The sequence below is a fragment of the Mobula hypostoma genome, chromosome 1 (assembly GCF_963921235.1).
Source record: "Mobula hypostoma chromosome 1, sMobHyp1.1, whole genome shotgun sequence".
NCBI lineage: Eukaryota > Metazoa > Chordata > Chondrichthyes > Myliobatiformes > Myliobatidae > Mobula > Mobula hypostoma.
The window spans coordinates 82,820,349-82,841,150 of NC_086097.1; the positions used below are offsets into that span (position 1 = coordinate 82,820,349).

The 20,802-nt window shown below is 43.0% G+C and overlaps 1 protein-coding gene across 4 annotated transcripts in view; it reads left to right on the plus strand.

Annotated features, from left to right (window-relative positions):
• The window catches only part of LOC134348431 (spectrin beta chain, non-erythrocytic 1-like), a 334,104-nt gene that overhangs the window by 199,117 nt on the left and 114,185 nt on the right, over positions 1-20,802 (plus strand). For all 4 annotated transcript variants that reach the window (XM_063051822.1, XM_063051803.1, XM_063051832.1 and 1 more), the window contains exons 12-15: positions 1,306-1,608; positions 8,878-9,028; positions 10,195-11,065; positions 17,093-17,230. In XM_063051822.1, the coding sequence (XP_062907892.1) occupies positions 1,306-1,608; positions 8,878-9,028; positions 10,195-11,065; positions 17,093-17,230 (1,463 nt within the window). The remainder of the gene's footprint in view (positions 1-1,305; positions 1,609-8,877; positions 9,029-10,194; positions 11,066-17,092; positions 17,231-20,802) is intronic.

Sequence of the window (20,802 nt, forward strand, 5' to 3'; positions counted from 1 at the left end):
CTTGGCTCACCCCCAATAACCATTAAGCATATTAAAAATGTACAAGTATGCAAATGTGCACATTACATTGTGTATTTTAATATGCCCCACAAAAAATGTTAAATTTATATTCTCATACATGCCAATGACAAAATCATTAATTTTTCATTAAGCTATTTTGATTCCCTTTGCTCCATCCTGATCCCATATTCTTTTCCTTCTTATTTCTCTATATATCTCCTTAACAGTGAAATTTAAAAATTGAATAGGAAGCAGAGGAATACAGGGTACTGGAGCTGGGTGACTGAATTAGAGTGAAATCAGCTACAGGAGGGAGAATACAGGAATGAAATTGAACAACTTAAATTGTTTCCTTTTTGGCAAGCATAGTCTTGACTTGCATTAACAGAGGTCAGATTGTCTAAAAAGTGTTGTTGAATATTAGCTTAACTTTCTGAGATGAAGCTAATGAATGGTCAAGTTATATGGAAATTCAGTACATTACCTAAGTTGAGTTCTGTGAATTTGCTAGCTACTTTTCATTTTAATATTCTAGCATCTGCTGTTAAATATGTTACTTTTCCAGCAATATCTGGCCCTTTGTGCTTTTAAAATGCCTTTTAAACACTTACGGCATTACAGAAACTTGTCAGATTCCAAATAGTAATGAAAACATTCTAATACAACTATCTACTAGAGGTTATATTGTCTGGATGTAAGCTCAATTCTGGGCCGGGATCTGGAGCTGATCATGGCATTTGGGTGTTGAATGATGCACAGATCAGCTGTCCTTCCTGTTGTCACTGCAGAATCCGTTCATTCAGACCCTATAACCTGGATAAAGGTGCTTTGTATTTATTTTAGTTTCATTACATTGGCTGAGGTACTAAATGCATATATTCAATTATTCAGGTCTGGAAAGTATGTATTTTGGTTTAGAAAAACTTTGCTTTTAAAATATTCTTATCTTGTAGTCAGTGTTGTGTTTCATAGCTGTGCTGAGTTCTTTCTTTACCCAATTATTTCTAATGGCTGTTTCAGTCTGCTGATGTTTCTGGCTTCTAATGCCTTGCTCTTGCATGTTATTAAAAAATTAGAACCAAAAGTAATGGACGAGTGTTTAAGATTCTTATCATTGTACTATAGCACCAAGCATGGTTCCAATATATTGCCTTCCAAGCATCTTTCTCCTTGCTTGAAAAGTTCCCATAGTCCATGTACATGCCTGCTTTCTCTAGTAGGATACTGTCATTGGAATGTGACTTGTCCCCGAGTTCTTGCAGTCACTTATGTATTTATTGTTCGCTTTGTACAATTTATCCACAGGATAATTTTGGCTATGATCTTCCAGCTGTGGAAGCAGCAATGAAGAAGCATGAAGCAATTGAGACAGATATCGCTGCCTATGAAGAACGTGTGCAAACCCTTGTGGATGTGTCTCAGGAGCTGGAGGCTGAGAATTATCACGACATTACACGTATTAATGCCAGAAAAGAAAACATCATGCGCCTATGGGAGTATCTTTTGGAGCTGCTTAATGCTCGGCGAGCGAGGCTGGAAATGAATTTAGCCCTTCAGAAGATTTTCCAGGAGATGCTTCACATTATTGACTGGATGGATGAAATGAAAGTATGTAAAGATAGCAGACTTTTATGTTTCTGTAACATCTGATTTTGTTATTTTTAAAGTGAAATGAAGACGAAATATAGAGGTAGGAGAGATTTATGAATTGAATTGAATTGACGTTATTACTTACATCCTTCATATACATGAGGAGTAAAAATCTTTATATTACATCTCCATTCAAATATGCAATGTGCAATTATAGTAATTTATAATAAATATTACGTACAACAGGATAGTCAATATAGCATAGAAATACAGTAGCGTCAGCATGAATTAAGCAGTCTGATGGCCAGGTGGAAGAAGCTGTCCCAGAGCCTGTTGGTCCTGGCTTTTATGCTGCGGTACCACTTCCCAGATGGTAGCAGCTGGAACAGTTTGTGGTTGAGGTGACTCGGGTCTCCAATGATCCCTTGGGCCCTTTTTGCACACCTGTCTTTGTAAATGTCCTGAATAGTGGGAAGTTCACATCTACAGATGCGCTGGGCTGTCCGCACCACTCTTAAAGTCCTGCGAGTGAAGGAAGTACAGTTCCCATACCAGGCAGTGATGCAGCCAGTCAGGATGCTCTCAATCGTGCCCCTATAGAAAGCTCTTAGTACACAGTTAGGAAAATTTTATGGACAGCAGCATGAATAGGAAATGTAGAGGAATGGAGGGATGTGGGCCAGACATGGGAATATGGGACTAATTAAGATAGGCATCTTAGTCTTCTTGGATGAGTTGGACCAAAGGGCCTATGTTCTTGCTCTATTCATTGTGATTCTATTTCAAAATAGTAAAACAGCAATAGCACTAGAGAAGAAGTTTTTCTGAAAGCGTTGCTTCCGCAGAAATTTTTTTTTTTGGTTATGATAGATTGCTTGAAGCTGAACACAAATATAATTTCAGACGTCTTGTATCTTGTTTGGAGAAACAAGAAATTAACTCTTATAGAATGTAATGCATTTAATTGGATAATGGTGCTGACGCTTTGCAATAGTGCAACTAAGCTAAAATGTTTTGTTGATGGTTTTCATTTGAACTCAGTGTCTGAGGCTTCTTGCTTAAATGTCCAATGATAATCAGCCAGCATTGATGGATTCCAATTGCCCTGTTACAGTTTCTCCATGACCACAATGTCCTAATGAAACCTTTCACTGTGTTCATCACTGACAGTGGCAAGATTTGCAGGGAAGGAATCTAAATGGGAATGCCGAAATGAATCTTTAGTGACATATTGCTCTTCATAGTTTCGTATGCTTGAAGCATGCTGTCAACCAACTGCATGTAGTTTGGTGCTCTGTAGTTGCCAAGGAAATTTTCAACATCCTTCAATGCCTTCCATTTGACTTTCTCTGATTCCCACTAGAAGTTCTTCATATCGCCAGTCATTGATGATCTGTTTGATTTATGGACCAACAAAAATACCTTCCTTAATCTTGACACCAGTTATTCTGGGAAACACCTGTCTCAAATATTAAGATCCTTCATGGAAATTCATAGCCTTTCTAAAACCTGTCCTGCTATGCAGCATCTGTCCTGCCTAAGCCTGTCCAGGCAGGTCTGGACAAGATGGACAACTTTTCAGCTTACATTGCGGGCAACATTTTACTTGACTTGAATTATGAATTAAAATAACCAATATAGGCAATTTTAAAATAATGGTGAGCGATAAGGAAATTTCATGATTTTCATGATCAGCAGCCCAAAATCCACAAGTATTCAGGAAGCAAAATCTTTGTTGTCCAGTGTAATCCAGGATGTGACGCAGGGAATCCAGACTGTTAGTGGGTATGTGGCCAGAGCCAGGGAGATTGAATGCAGTGAGTCTGGGGTCCAGACTGTAGGCTTGGTTTGTGACTGGAACTGTGGCTGGAGTCTGAAATGTTGAATAGGTTTGCAACTGTGAATTGGTGCCCAGGGTGTCTGTATATATACCATTCCCTTTGAACTTTTTACATGTTGCCAAAGTCCTGTGGGTGGAGATTATCAGAGTTTTACCAACAACATTTATCAAAAATAAACTTCCATTGCACCTGTTTGTTTTTTTTAATATTATTTACATTACAATTGTTTTTATACTGTAAAGAACTACATGCAGTAGATTCAGTGGCTGAGAAAGTTTTACAAGTAACACTGTTCAGTGCTGTGTGTAGATTATTTCCCATTACTCAGCACCCTCAGAGTGTCTATGTTATAATAATGCTGCTCCCTGGCAAGGCCAAGCACCCCATGAACCCATCATCCAGTGGGTTTTGAATTTGGCAATCCTGTAGTTTTTTGTGAAAATGAGTTTATTCTGAGCAGCTTGATTCTTCTTTATTGATGGTCTCTGCTTTTCGTCCAACTAAAAATTGTGTAATTAGGAATATCAAGCTACTATTCATGTCCCTGAGGTATATAACACCATCATCCATAAGCATATGCAGCCTCCTTTCAATTACTATCTTCCAAGGGGTGTTTGCTTTGCCTTCCAAATTCTCTCTTTTTTTTGCTTTAGTTTTTTCACATTTGCTTTTCTTCCTTCCGAATGCTTGCTCAGCTTCTTGTTACCCTCCAATCCAGTTTATTCAAACCTCCATACAGCACTAACAATCCTGCTCGTCAGGATCGTAATCCTGATTCTTTGAGGTGGAACTTGTCTGGTTGTGTCAGATCCTATTTTCTCTGAACCACTCTCAACAGGTCCAAGACTTTAATGTTCATCTTCAAGCTCCATCCCTCTTGCCATCAACAGTACTGTCCACCTTTTATGGTCACCGGCACATAACTCGGGAAATTATCCACAGATTATTACTTTTGAGCTTTTGGTTCTTAATTCTTAATCACTTTCTTAACTCTGTAAAATCTACTCAAGGACCTCATCCCTTTTTCTACCTATGCCATAAGTGTCAATGTATCAGTCTGGTTCTTCACCCTCCTGCCTTGAAATGTTCTCCTGCAGCCTGTTGGTTTTCTTGATCCTGGTACTAGGGAGATAACATACTATCCTCTGATCACAGAAATGTTTAATGCTCCCAAGGTTATATATAGTCTCAGATAACTGCATATCACCTGCTTTCCCCTCTGCCCCTCTCCCACCAACCCGTACACTTGAACTAACAGGGGTGCTGTAGTGTTTGCTCTAGCTGCATGCCCACAAAACTGGTTAAGAGCAAAATACCCTCTGGTCTCCAAAGCTACCGTTAAGTATAAAGTATAAAGCACCTGCCTGGTCTTTTTTTTCCACACAGTAGATATCCATTCCTTTTTTGGTCCTGATGAAGGGTCTCAGCTCGAAATGTTGACTGTTTACTCTTTTCCATAGATGCTACCTGGCCTGCTGAGGTTCCCAAGCATTTTGTGTGTGTTGCTTTGGATTTCCAGCGTCTTCAGACTTTCTTGTGTTTGTCCATTCCTTTTTTTTTGTCTGGATCCTCTTAAGCACAAAAAGTGCCATCTAAAATTCTCAGCTGGAGCTCCTCCATTTCATGACACTGCAGCATCCAGTGAGTTCCCACAAGGCTCAGAATTTGAATTCCATAGATCTGAGACATCCTGCCATGCTTGTTTGTGAGGTTAACCAATAACAAATGACTTAAAATATCTCTTTCTATGAATTACTTATTTTACTTCCCTAAGTGAATTTGCTGGATTTTTCTTCAAGTATACTGAGCCTCAATATCCTACACTGTTCACTTCATGGAGTCTCTGCTTCCTATATTGTTGTTAAATAAATTGAAATATTTGCATTGGCAGAAGCATTAATAACCAGGTTACTTAGAGTTCAAGTGATTAGAAAAAGAGCCAAAGAAGGTTTGAGGAAAAAACTTTTATTTTCATGCACCAAATAGTTCTGACCCTGGAATTCACTGCCTGAAAGGATGCTGCAAGTTGATTAGTACCGGCTTCCTCAACAATCTGACCTGGTCGCCTCACTATAGGAAGGATGTGGAAGCACTGGAAAACGTACAGAGGAGATTTACCAGGATGCTGCCTGGTTTAGAGAGTATGAATTATGATCAAAGGTTAAGGGAGCTAGGGCTTTACTCTTTGGAGAGAAGGAGGATGAGAGGAGACATGATAGAGGTAAAGAAGATATTAAGAGGAATAGATAGAGTGAATAGCTAGCGCCTCTTCCCCAGGGCACCACTGCTCAATACAAGGGGACATGGCTTTAAGGTAAGGGGTGGGAAGTTCAAGGGGGATATTAGAGGAAGATTTTTTACTCAGAGAGTGGTTGGTGCGTGGAATACACTGCCTGAGTCAGTGGTAGAGGCAGATACACTAGTGAAATTTAAGAGACTACTAGACAGGTATATGGAGGAATTTAAGGTGGTGGGTTATATGGGAGCGCAAACACAAGGAAATCTGCAGATGCTGGAATTTCAAGCAGCACACATAAAAGTTGCTGGTGAATGCAGCATGCAGCATCTCTAGGAAGAGGTACAGTCGATGTTCTGGGCCGAGACCCTTTAGGCCTGAGAAAGGGTCTCGGCCCGAAATGTCGATTGTGCCTCTTCCTAGAGATGCTGCCTGGCCTGCTGCGTTCACCAGCAACTTTTATGTGTGTTGGTTATATGGGAGGCAGGGTTTGAGGGTCAGCACAACAATGTGGGCTGAAGGGCCTGTACTTTGCTGTACTATTCTATGTTCTATGTTCTAATCTGGATTGGTACTTGAAGAAAGCAAGTTTGTAAGGACACGGGGAAGAGTCCATGAATGGAATTAACTGGATTCTTCATGAAAAGACAACATGGGCTTATTGTGCTGAGCAGCCATCTTCCCTGTTATTAGAATTCTATATAAAATGATTCTTCTGTTGTCCAAGACAGAGCTGGAGCACGGCAGTTAGTAACACTATTACCAGAACACAATTAATAGTTGTTACACCTGCACTTTGAAATGCAACTTATTTCTTTCTTATCATTTCCCATTCAGACCTGATGTCATATTTAGGTAATTCCAAAATCTTTTCTGCTGTCTTAGAGTAAGCTTAATTTTTTAAACAGAAGAAGCATTGTACTTCAAAACTGTGCAACTTAGTGACTACTTCTACATGTGGTGTATCTGGCAGATACTGAAAACTTGTCCCAACTAACTGGCTATAGTGTTCAAGGACATCTTCAAATTCTCAATGCTGAAGTCAAAAGGTTTCCACGTGCTTCAAAAGAACATTAATCATACCGTTGCCCAAGAGGAGCACTGGCAATCGGCTGTGATGAAGTGCCCTGACAAGTTTATCATAGATACAATTAATTCCTGCCCAAGCAAGCACCTGCACCCACTGCAGTTTGCCTAGAGCCACAATAAGTCCACAGTGGATGCAATCTAACCTGGCTCTCTTCTTGGCCATGGATCACCTGGACAACAGCAATGCCTTTGTCAGGCTGCTGTTCATTAATTACAGCTCAAGATTCAACACCATCATATTCTCAGTACTAATCAACAAGCTTCAAATCCTGGGCCTCTGCAGTTCGATCCTTGATTTCTCCATCAAGAGACTATAGTCGGAGCGGATCAGAAATAACATCTCCGCCTCACTGACAATCAACACAGATGCACTTTAAGGGCGCTTGTTTAGCCCACGACTCTACTCCCTCTGCCCTCAAGATTCAGTGGCTCAGCCCAGCTCAAACACCATCTATAAATTCACTGATGTCACAACTGTTGTTGGCATAATCTCAGATAGTTACAAGGCGGTGTACAGGAGTGGGATTGAGTTTAGTTGCAACCTCGCACTCAAAGCTGGAAGATTAAGGGGTTTATTGTGGACTTCAGGAGGGGGAGATCAGTACTGTTGAATACACAGCAGTCCTCATTGAGTGGTCAGCAGTGGAGAAGGTGGGCACCTTCAAGTTCCGGGTTGTCAACATCCCTGATGCAATTACAAAGAGGGCTATATTTCAATCGGAGTTTGAGGAGAGAGACAGCATTCTGGCTGTTTGTATCACCCTCTGGTTTGGAGGGTACCAATGCACAGGATCAGAAAGGTTGCAGAGGGTTGTAAACTCAGCCAGCTCCATCGTGGGTAGTAGCTTCGCAGCCATCAAAGAGATCTTCAAAAGACGATGCCTGAAGAAGGTGACATTCATTATGAAGGACAATCATCACCCAGGACATGCCCTCTTTTAATGATACCATCAGGGAGGAGCTATCAGAGCTTGAAGGCACACACAATGTTTTCTGAATGGCTTCTTCTCCACCACCATCAGATTTTTGAATGGCTCACAAACCCATGAACACTACCTCATTATTTTGTTCTCTTTTTGCACCAAGTACTTTTTTTATGTTTCTTGTTGTTAGTTACAGAGCTATAATTGCTCTGAACCAATCGATCAAGCATCATCCATAAATTTGTTATATTGCTACTTTAATACTGGTTTTATGGCCGTCATGCATCTGAGTTGTGCTTTTGTACTGCTGGACATTGCTTGTACTGGCTGGTTACTTGATTTTATTTATTGTTTATTTACTTTATTTGTTGTTTTATAGCATTGAGTACGAGAGTTGCAAACTCATTTTCACTGTATTGGTGCGTGACAAATTGCACTATGCAATGACAATAAAGATATTTCATTTACTTTCACTTCAGTAATTTTGTTATGTATTGCCACAAAACAGCACACTTCGTGACAGCAATAACAAGCCTGATTCTGATTCTGACACTTGTCATATTTAAAACATTTGTGAACTATTTCAATTTAGCAGCCTATTCTTGGAAACATCAGAATCCAGATATGAGGACGAGATAAATAAATGGATTGAGCCACATTGTTCAATCAGCAAATGTGACAGGGAAGCAGATAAATTAAACTAACTAAAGTATTGCTCAGCAATATTTGTAGCACGTCAGAGCAATAGTATTTAGAAATAATTAGCTGCTCAGAAGTCTGAAGATCTTTGTAAATATAGGTTATTTAAATAATACATTTTGGGGTGCCACAGCAGCGTAGTGGTTAGAGCGATGGTATTACAGCTTGGGGCGTTGAAATTCAGAGTTTAATTCTGTCTTCCTCTGTAAGGAACTCGTATATCCTTCCAGTGTGTGGGTTTTCTCTGGGTGCTTTGGTTTCCTCCCACAGTCCAAAGGTGTACCGGTTAGTAGATTAATTGGCCATGGTAAGTAGTCCCGTGATGAGGCTAGCATTAAATCAGGGGTTGCAGGGTTGTTGGCAGTGTGTTCAAAGGACTGGAAGACTCTATATGCTGCTTTTCCAAATAATTAGAAACAATGACAATTCTGATATAAAAAATATCATGCCCTCAAATGGCAAGTTGTTTTAGAAAGCTAATGAATATTTCTTCTTTCAGATACGACTTTTATCAGAGGATTGTGGTAAACATTTGATGGGTGTCGAGGACTTGCTCCAGAAACATGCGCTGCAGGAAGCTGACATTGTGGTTCAAGCAGACAGAATGAAAATCATCAATGCAGAAGCACTCAAGTTTACTGAAGGAGAAGGTGCATTTTTAACCTTCTGTACTGTCCACCCCTCCTCTGCATCACCTTGCACATACTGTTTAGCCTTATTGTAATCAGCCTGAATGGAAAAAAAACTTCTCAAATAATTGACACAAGCATTGATTTTATATTTACATGACTTTGCCTGTTGTGTGTGTCTCTTTGTGTATGTGTGGATAACATGACATGTCCAAAACTCAAGTCTTAAAACAGATACTTTCTGCTGGGCTTTTCCATAGTTAGATATTACTGGGGGAACAAATGGAATACTTTAGCTATACTTCAAAGTCTCTTTGGGGATAAAAAACACAACATTCCCACTGATTGCTGTGAATCTCTCACACACGACCATGAAAGTGGAGAAGGAATAATTGAGGTTCCCTTGAGAACCTCAAGGCCACATCTGGGGAGCACGAAAAGGCCATGTTCCTCCTACAGAAGAAGCAGACGATGACACAAACTGCCCATTCTGCTATTATGTCAGACCCCATCTGACACATCTGTGGAACAGCTGGCAGTTTCCACATTGCCATCATCAGCCGCCTCAGAACTCACAGTGCAGTCTGCATGGAATATTCCAAATGGTTAATGCAATGCTGCGACTCCTGTCTTGAAGTAGATGTAATGGAGGTCCTGAAATTGATATCAGTTTCATAGAATGACCATAGAGAACGCCGTTTGTTTATGACCATCCTTATGGCAGAATCCGGTCCATTATATGGAGAGACTCTAACGACACTGATGCTGGAGGAACTCAGCAGATCAGGCAGCATCTATGGAAAAGAGTATGAAGGGTCTCACCCTGAAACGTCGACTGTTCACTCTTACCTGTAGAAGCTGCCTGACCTACTGATTTCCTCCAGCATCTTGTGTGTGTCGCTTTGGATTTCCAGCATCTTCAAATTTTCTCATGTTTCTCTCTACTGATATGCTTATTACTGAACCATTGCCTGTGCATTAAGTACTGTGTATAAATATTCTTAGCATTATTTAGTACCTTTCCATTGTGTTATGACATTATATTACGATATTATCTCATTTGGTGATTACAGCTTAGAGGAGGTTGTGCCAACCTAAATGTATTTCTCAGATCTGACCAAATTAAGATAATGTCAGTGCAACTTCAATAATAAAACCATTGATTACCAAAGATTTTCTTTTTCCAGGTTACACACCCTGTGATCCCAATATAATCAGGGATCGTGTCAATCATCTGGAACTGTGCTATGAGGAGCTTTGTACGTTGGCAGCTGAAAGGAAAGCCCGCCTTGAACAATCACGCCGGTTTTGGTCATTCTTCTGGGAGATGGCTGAAACTGAGAGCTGGATCCGAGAAAGAGAGCAGATCTTCTCATCACAAGATTATGGGAAAGATATTACCAGCATTATGATTCTGCAAAACAAACATAAAACACTGGAAGATGAATTAGTTGGTCTCAGGACTCAGTTGCAGCAAACGATTAAACTGGGCAATGATATGATTACAGAGAACCACTTTGCTTCACCTGAGATCAAGAAACGCATTGAGGAAGTCCTTGCGATGTGGAGGGATTTGGAGGAATTGGCGGCTTTCCGCAAGCAAAATCTTCTGCATGCTCAAAGCTTCTTCCAGTATCAAGTGGATGCAGATGATCTCAAAACTTGGTTACAGGACACTCACCGTATTATGTCTTCAGATGATGTCGGCCATGACGAATTTTCAACACAGACACTGGTGAAGAAACAAAGAGACCTTACAGATGAAATCATGAAGTCTGCGACAGCAATTGATGGTCTAAATAAACAGCTTCAGAGCCTCCCAGATGAATTCAGAAAATTACCAGAGATAGTGGACCGACAGAGGGAGATAAAGGAGCTCTATACAGACCTTGTGGCCCTATCAGATCTACGGAGGCAACAGCTCCAGGATGCTCTTGCTCTCTATGTGATGTTTCGTGAAGCTGATGCATGTGATTTGTGGATGACTGAGAAGGAGAAGTGGCTGGAGGGAATTGATATTCCAAATAAAATAGAGGATTTGGAAGTAGTACAACACAGGTACAAGCTGATTATTTATCTTGTACTTCCAGTAAGACTGTTCAGATCAAACATATCAGTCTCACAGTCAGTTAAATGACACATTTAAAGTCCTGAATATTTTGCAAGTGCAGATAAAACAATACATGGGCTCTTCAGAATGCATTTCTGTGTCAGTAACATCTTCTCTGGAATATGAATGGTTAAGATGGGAACTAAAAGAGATTTTCAAATTTATGACGTGGAAGGATAAATAGTGAAACCGTATTTCCACTTATTGGAATATTTTGCCTCAAAGTGCTTTTATAGAGAAGCAATTTAAAATGAAATTGGATAAGCATTTGGAAAGAATGCATTTGAAAGGCTGCAAGGATAAAGTAGATCTAACTGCAGAGCTTCTATTGAAAAAGCACAATATGGGTATTTCAGGCTAAATCACTTGGTGGGGAACCAGCGCGTTTTCCTCTCCACCCAATATGACTCCCCATTTACTTGAATGGGAACAAAATCAACTAGGATTTAAGGCTGGTGTTATACCCAGTTTAATCCATGTTCTCATGGGTGCATTGGGTTCAATTGCTCTATGTGAAGGCACATACTTTTAAATTTTATGTTTTAGAGATCCTATATCCTTACACCTATACCAAAAGGCATTCCTTCTCTCTGCTAGCCAGCAGGCCTTTCTCAGGCAAGGTGTAGCACTTGCTTAGTTTCCCCCCCCACCCCAACCCAAACAGGGTCACATGAAGCCATAGCAGCATCTGGTGGATGGTCCTACAAGCAGCAGGTGCATACCTTTGGCAGGCAGACAATATCTGAAGAGTATAGATAATGGCTGAGGTCACCCGTCTTGTAAAGACACTGCCCAGAAGAAGGGAATGGAAAACCATTACTGCAGAAAAATTTGCCAAGATCAATCATGGTCATTGAACATGATCGCCCACATCATACAACACAGCTCATAATGATGGTGATAGTGATGACATCCTTAAATATTTGTTGACTGGGTATAAATTATTCCATGTTTAATACAGATTTACCTAAAGTAATTCTGCTGCCTAAATTATTCTTCACATACAGTGCAAATTATGTAAGCCTCAGGGGTACTTAGGAACTTCAAATGTTTCAGAATCTTAAACAATTATCACATAGATAGTCAGTGGTTTGAAAGATTATGATATAGTTGGGATCACAGAGACATGGCTCCAGGGTGACCAGGGATGGGAGCTCAACGTTCAGGGATATTCAATATTCAGGAGGGATAGACATGAAGGAAGGGGAGGTGGGGAGGTGTTGCTGGTTAAAGAAGAGATTAATGCAATAGAAAGGAAGGACATAAGCCGGGAAGATGTGGAATCGATATGGGTAGAGCTGCGTAACACTAAGGGGCAGAAGACGCTGGTGGGAGTTGTGTACAGGCCACCTAACAGTAGTAGTGAGGTCGGAGATGGTATTAAACAGGAAATTAGAAATGTGTGCAATAAAGGAACAGCAGTTATAATGGGTGACTTCAATCTACATGTAGACTGGGTGAACCAAATTGGTAAAGGTGCTGAGGAAGAGGATTTCTTGGAATGTATGCGGGATGGTTTTTTGAACCAACATGTCGAGGAACCAACTAGAGAGCAGGCTATTCTAGACTGGGTTTTGAGCAATGAGGAAGGGTTAATTAGCGATCATGTCGTGAGAGGCCCCTTGGGTAAGAGTGACCATAATATGGTGGAATTCTTCATTAACATGGAGAGTGACATAGTTAATTCAGAAACAAAGGTTCTGAACTTAAAGAGGGGTAACTTTGAAGGTATGAGACGTGAATTAGCTAAGATAGACTGGCAAATGACACTTAAAGGATTGACGGTGGATATGCAATGGCAAGCATTTAAAGGTTGCATGGATGAACTACAACAATTGTTCATCCCAGTTTGGCAAAAGAATAAATCAAGGAAGGTAGTGCACCCGTGGCTGACAAGAGAAATTAGGGATAGTATCAATTCCAAAGAAGTAGCATACAAATTAGCCAGAGAAAGTGGCTCACCTGAGGACTGGGAGAAATTCAGAGTTCAGCAGAGGAGGACAAAGGGCTTAATTAGGAAGGGGAAAAAAGATTATGAGAGAAAACTGGCAGAGAACATAAAAACGGACTGTAAAAGCTTTTATAGATATGTAAAAAGGAAAAGACTGATAAAGACAAATGTAGGTCCCCTGCAGACAGAAACAGGTGAATTGATTATGGGGAGCAAGGACATGGCAGACCAATTGAATAATTACTTTGGTTCTGTCTTCACTAAGGAGGACATAAATAATCTTCCAGAAATAGTAAGGGACAGAGGGTCCAGTGAGATGGAGGAACTGAGCGAAATACATGTTAGTAGGGAAGTGGTGTTAGGTAAATTGAAGGGATTGAAGGCAGATAAATCCCCAGGGCCAGATGGTCTGCATCCCAGAGTGCTTACGGAAGTAGCCCAAGAAATAGTGGATGCATTAGTGATAATTTTTCAAAACTCGTTAGATTCTGGACTAGTTCCTGAGGATTGGAGGGTGGCTAATGTAACCCCACTTTTTAAAAAAGGAGGGAGAGAGAAACCGGGGAATTATAGGCCGCAAACAACAGGAATTCTGCAGATGCTGGAAATTCAAGCAACACACATCAAAGTTGCTGGTGAACGCAGCAGGCCAGGCAGCATCTATAGGAAGAGGCGCAGTCGACGTTTCAGGCCGAGACCCTTCGTCAGGACTAACTGAAGGAAGAGTGAGTAAGGGATTTGAAAGCTGGAGGGGGAGGGGGAGATCCAAAATGATAGGAGAAGACAGGAGGGGGAGGGATGGAGCCGAGAGCTGGACAGGTGATAGGCAGAAGGGGATACGAGAGGATCATGGGACAGGAGGTCCGGGAAGAAAGACGGGGGGGGGGGTGACCCAGAGGATGGGCAAGAGGTATATTCAGAGGGACAGAGGGAGAAAAAGGAGAGTGAGAGAAAGAATGTGTGCATAAAAAAGAGTAACAGATGGGGTACGAGGGGGAGGTGGGGCCTAGCGGAAGTTAGAGAAGTCAATGTTCATGCCATCAGGTTGGAGGCTACCCATACGGAATATAAGGTGTTGTTCCTCCAACCTGAGTGTGGCTTCATCTTTACAGTAGAGGAGGCCGTGGATAGACATGTCAGAATGGGAATGGGATGTGGAATTAAAATGTGTGGCCACTGGGAGATCCTGCTTTCTCTGGCGGACAGAGCGTAGATGTTCAGCGAAGCGGTCTCCCAGTCTGCGTCGGGTCTCACCAATATATAAAAGGCCACATCGGGAGCACCGGACGCAGTATATCACCCCAGTCGACTCACAGGTGAAGTGATGCCTCACCTGGAAGGTCTGTTTGGGGCCCTGAATGGTGGTAAGGGTGGAAGTGTAAGGGCATGTGTAGCACTTGTTCCGCTTACACGGATAAGTGCCAGGAGGGAGATCAGTGGGGAGGGATGGGGGGGACGAATGGACAAGGGAGTTGTGCAGGGAGCGATCCCTGCGGAATGCAGAGAGAGGGGGGGAGGGAAAGATATGCTTAGTGGTGGGATCCCGTTGGAGGTGGCGGAAGTTACGGAGAATAATATGTTGGACCCGGAGGCTGGTGGGGTGGTAGGTGAGGACCAGGGGAACCCTATTCCTAGTGGGGTGGTGGGAGGATGGAGTGAGAGCAGATGTACGTGAAATGGGGGAGATGCGTTTAAGAGCAGAGTTGATAGTGGAGGAAGGGAAGCCCCTTTCTTTAAAAAATGAAGACATCTCCCTCGTCCTAGAATGAAAAGCCTCATCCTGAGAGCAGATGCGGCGGAGACGGAGGAATTGCGAGAAGGGGATGGCGTTTTTGCAAGAGACAGGGTGAGAAGAGGAATAGTCCAGATAGCTGTGAGAGTCAGTAGGCTTATAGTAGACATCAGTGGATAAGCTGTCTCCAGAGACAGAGACAGAAAGATCTAGAAAGGGGAGGGAGGTGTCAGAAATGGACCAGGTAAACTTGAGGGCAGGGTGAAAGTTGGAGGCAAAGTTAATAAAGTCAACGAGTTCTGCATGCGTGCAGGAAGCAGCACCAATGCAGTCGTCGATGTAGCGAAGGAAAAGTGGGGGACAGAGACCAGAATAGGCACGGAACATAGATTGTTCCACAAACCCAACAAAAAGGCAGGCATAGCTAGGACCCATATTATAGGCCGGTTAGCCTAACGTCGGTGGTGGGGAAACTGCTGGAGTCAGTTATCAAGGATGTGATAACAGCACATTTGGAAAGCGGTGAAATGATCGGACAAAGTCAGCATGGATTTGTGAAAGGAAAATCATGTCTGACGAATCTCATAGAATTTTTTGAGGATGTAACTAGTAGAGTGGATAGGGGAGAACCAGTGGATGTGGTATATTTGGATTTTCAAAAGGCTTTTGACAAGGTCCCACACAGGAGATTAGTGTGCAAACTTAAAGCACACGGTATTGGGGGTAAGGTATTGGTGTGGGTGGAGAATTGGTTAGCAGACAGGAAGCAAAGAGTGGGAATAAACGGGACCTTTTCAGAATGGCAGGCGGTGACTAGTGGGGTACCGCAAGGCTCAGTGCTGGGACCCCAGTTGTTTACAATATATATTAATGACTTGGATGAGGGAATTAAATGCAGCATCTCCAAGTTTGCAGATGACACGAAGCTGGGTGGCAGTGTTAGCAGTGAGGAGGATGCTAAGAGGGATGCAGGGTGACTTGGATAGGTTGGGTGAGTGGGCAAACTCATGGCAGATGCAATTTAATGTGGATAAATGTGAAGTTATCCACTTTGGTGGCAAAAATAGGAAAACAGATTATTATCTGAATGGTGGCCGATTAGGAAAAGGGGAGGTGCAACGAGACCTGGGTGTCATTATACACCAGTCATTGAAAGTGGGCATGCAGGTACAGCAGGCGGTGAAAAAGGCGAACGGTATGCTGGCATTTATAGCGAGAGGATTCGAGTACAGGAGCAGGGAGGTACTACTGCAGTTGTACAAGGCCTTGGTGAGACCACACCTGGAGTATTGTGTGCAGTTTTGGTCCCCTAATCTGAGGAAAGACATCTTTGCCATAGAGGGAGTACAAAGAAGGTTCACCAGATTGATTCCTGGGATGGCAGGTCTTTCATATGAAGAAAGATTGGATGAACTGGGCTTGTACTCGTTGGAATTTAGAAGATTGAGGGGGGATCTGATTGAAACGTATAAGATCCTAAAGGGATTGGACAGGCTAGATGCGGGAAGATTGTTCCCGATGTTGGGAAGGTCCAGAACGAGGGGTCACAGTTTGAGGATAGAGGGGAAGCCTTTTAGGACCGAGATTAGGAAAAACTTCTTCACACAGAGAGTGGTGAATCTGTGGAATTCTCTGCCACAGCAAACTGTTGAAGCCAGTTCATTGGCTATGTTTAAGAGGGAGTTAGATATGGCCCTTGTGGCTACAGGGGTCAGGGGGTATGGAGGGAAGGCTGGGTTCTGAGTTGGATGATCAGCCATGATCATAATAAATGGTGGTGCAGGCTCGAAGGGCCGAATGGCCTACTCCTGCACCTATTTTCTATGTTTCTATGTTTCTATATTATCAAAGGAGGATATTACAGCTTTATGGCACTCAGTCACTTTTACAGGTTGACCAATTACGAAGAGTAGTTTGCTACTGATGGATGACATACTAAGCTGCTTTCACAACACACTTAAAATGATGGAGGAACTCAGCAAGTCAGAAAGCATCTGTGGAGCGGAATATACAATTTATTCCCCTCCATAGATGCTGCCTGACTTGCTGAATTCCTCCAGTATTTTGTCTGTGTTGTTCAAGATTTCTAGCATCTGCAGAATCCCTTTTGTTTATGATGAACTGCTTTCACAGCAAGTTAATGCGGTGTTATTCGACATCTCTGTGGCATAACATAATTGATAAAACTCTAATGGTGTTGTATTATGCATTACCAGGAAAGTGCACTTTTGTTTTTTGTGATTTTAAAAGGATGCTGTAATCTATATTAATGCTGTTTCATACTGCTTTTAGATTTGAAACCTTGGGACAAGAAATGAACAATCTGGAGTCTCGGATCAATGAAGTAAATAAAGCAGCAAACCACCTGATAGAGAGTGGCCACCCCAGCACTCGGGAAGTTAAAACATGTCAGGATCATGTGAACCAAAGGTACGCCTTCAATTTCTTTTCAGTTGCAGAAGATGGGATTTGAAGTAGCTTTTTTTTTGACTTGAGAAAGAGTGTTCCAAGCCTCAGAAAATAAGTGGAAAGATTATTTATCCTATTTAACTCTTCTTGAAAGATGCACACAGGTTATTTGTCCTTCCGCATTTGGTGCCTAACTTCTTCCTTTCAATGGATCTTTCCCTTTTTCTTTTGTATTCTTCAGTATGCATTAATTCATCACACTTATTGAATAGCAGTACGTTTTTGTCACAGGATATTTACTTTGTCACAGCAGGCAGGCGGTTATCCAAGTATATAAGCAAAATCCTGTGGTTGCTGGAAATTTGAGATAAAACAGAAAATTCTACAAGTACTCAGCAGGATAGGTAGCATTTATGGAAAGACCATTAGACAGTGATTGGGAAGGATAGAGGCACCAGGACTTAGAACAAAGAAACATAGAAACATAGAAACATAGAAAATAGGTGCAGGAGTAGGCCATTCGGCCCTTCGAGCCTGCACCGCCATTTATTATGATCATGGCTGATCATCCAACTCAGAACCCTGCCCCAGCCTTCCCTCCATACCCCCTGACCCCTGTAGCCACAAGGGCCATATCTAACTCCCTCTTAAATATAACCAATGAACTGGCCTCAACTGTTTCCTGTGGCAGAGAATTCCACAGATTCACCACTCTCTGTGTGAAGAAGTTTTTCCTAATCTCGGTCCTAAAAGGCTTCCCCTCTATCCTCAAATTGTGGCCCCTCGTTCTGGACTTCCCCAACATTGGGAACAATCTTCCTGCATCTAGCCTGTCCAATCCCTTTAGGATCTTATACGTTTCAATCAGATCCCCCCTCAATCTTCTAAATTCCAACGAGTACAAGCCCAGTTCATCCAGTCTTTCTTCATATGAAAGTCCAGCCATCCCAGGAATCAATCTGGTGAACCTTCTTTGTACTCCCTCTATGGCAAAGATGTCTTTCCTCAGATTAGGGGACCAAAACTGCACACAATACTCCAGGTGTGGTCTCACCAAGGCCTTGTACAACTGCAGTAGTACCTCCCTGCTCCTGTACTCGAATCCTCTCGCTATAAATGCCAGCATACCATTTGCCTTTTTCACCGCCTGCTGTACCTGCATGCCCACTTTCAATGACTGGTGTATAATGACATCCAGGTCTCGTTGCACCTCCCCTTTTCCTAATCGGCCACCATTCAGATAATAAAGCAACACACATCAAAGTTGCTGGTGAACGCAGCAGGCCAAGCAGCATCTATAGGAAGAGGCGCAGTCGACGTTTCAGGCCGAGACCCTTCGTCAGGACTAACTGAAGGAAGAGTGAGTAAGGGATTTGAAAGCTGGAGGGGGAGGGGGAGATGCAAAATGATAGGAGAAGACAGGAGGGGGAGGGATAGAGCCGAGAGCTGGACAGGTGATAGGCAAAAGGGGATACGAGAGGATCATGGGACAGGAGGTCCGGGAAGAAAGACGGGGGGGGGGGGTTGACCCAGAGGATGGGCAAGAGGTATATTCAGAGGGACAGAGGGAGAAAAAGGAGAGTGAGAGAAAGAATGTGTGCATAAAAATGAGTAACAGATGGGGTACGAGGGGGAGGTGGGGCCTAGCGGAAGTTAGAGAAGTCAATGTTCATGCCATCAGGTTGGAGGCTACCCAGACGGAATATAAGGTGTTGTTCCTCCAACCTGAGTGTGGCTTCATCTTTACAGTAGAGGAGGCCGTGGATAGACATGTCAGAATGGGAATGGGATGTGGAATTAAAATGTGTGGCCACTGGGAGATCCTGCTTTCTCTGGCGGACAGAGCGTAGATGTTCAGCAAAGCGGTCTCCCAGTCTGCGTCGGGTCTCACCAATATATAAAAGGCCACATCGGGAGCACCGGACGCAGTATATCACCCCAGTCGACTCACAGGTGAAGTGATGCCTCACCTGGAAGGACTGTTTGGGGCCCTGAATGGTGGTAAGGGAGGAAGTGTAAGGGCATGTGTAGCACTTGTTCCGCTTACACGATAAGTGCCAGGAGGGAGATCAGTGGGGAGGGATGGGGGGGACGAATGGACAAGGGAGTTGTGTAGGGAGCGATCCCTGCGGAATGCAGAGAGAGGGGGGGAGGGAAAGATGTGCTTAGTGGTGGGATCCTGTTGGAGGTGGCGGAAGTTACGGAGAATAATATGTTGGACCCGGAGGCTGGTGGGGTGGTAGGTGAGGACCAGGGGAACCCTATTCCTAGTGGGGTGGTGGGAGGATGGAGTGAGAGCAGATGTACGTGAAATGGGGGAGATGCGTTTAAGAGCAGAGTTGATAGTGGAGGAAGGGAAGCCCCTTTCTTTAAAAAATGAAGACATCTCCCTCGTCCTAGAATGAAAAGCCTCATCCTGAGAGCAGATGCGGCGGAGACAGAGGAATTGCGAGAAGGGGATGGCGTTTTTGCAAGAGACAGGGTGAGAAGAGGAATAGTCCAGATAGCTGTGAGAGTCAGTAGGCTTATAGTAGACATCAGTGGATAAGCTGTCTCCAGAGACAGAGACAGAAAGATCTAGAAAGGGGAGGGAGGTGTCGGAAATGGACCAGGTAAACTTGAGGGCAGGGTGAAAGTTGGAGGCAAAGTTAATAAAGTCAACGAGTTCTGCATGCGTGCAGGAAGCAGCGCCAATGCAGTCGTCGATGTAGCGAAGGAAAAGTGGGGGACAGATACCAGAATAGGCACGGAACATAGATTGTTCCACAAACCCAACAAAAAGGCAGGCATAGCTAGGACCCATACGGGTGCCCATAGCTACACCTTTAGTTTGGAGGAAATGGGAGGAGCAAAAGGAGAAATTATTAAGAGTAAGGACTAATTCCGCTAGACGGAGCAGAGTGGTGGTAGAGGGGAACTGATTAGGTCTGACCACACTTTGCTCTCGGCTCTATCCCTCCCCCTCCTGTCTTCTCCTATCATTTTGCATCTCCCCCTCCCCCTCCAGCTTTCAAATCCCTTACTCACTCTTCCTTCAGTTAGTCCTGACGAAGGGTCTCGGCCTGAAACGTCGACTGCGCCTCTTCCTATAGATGCTGCTTGGCCTGTTGCGTTCACCAGCAACTTTGATGTGTGTTGCTTGAATTTCCAGCATCTGCAGAATTCCTGTTGTTTGCGTTTAAATTCAGATAATAATCTGTTTTCCTATTTTTGCCACCAAAGTGGATAACTTTACATTTATCCACATTAAATTGCATCTGCCATGAATTTGCCCACTCACCCAACCTATCCAAGTCACCCTGCATCCTCTTAGCATCCTCCTCACAGCTAACACTGCCGCCCAGCTTCGTGTCATCCGCAAACTTGGAGATGCTGCATTTAATTCCCTCATCCAAGTCATTAATATATATTGTAAACAACTGGGGTCCCAGCACTGAGCCTTGCGGTACCCCACTAGTCACCACCTGCCATTCTGAAAAGGTCCCGTTTATTCCCACTCTTTGCTTCCTGTCTGCTAACCAATTCTCCACCCACACCAATACCTTACCCCCAATACCGTGTGCTTTAAGTTTGCACACTAATCTCCTGTGTGG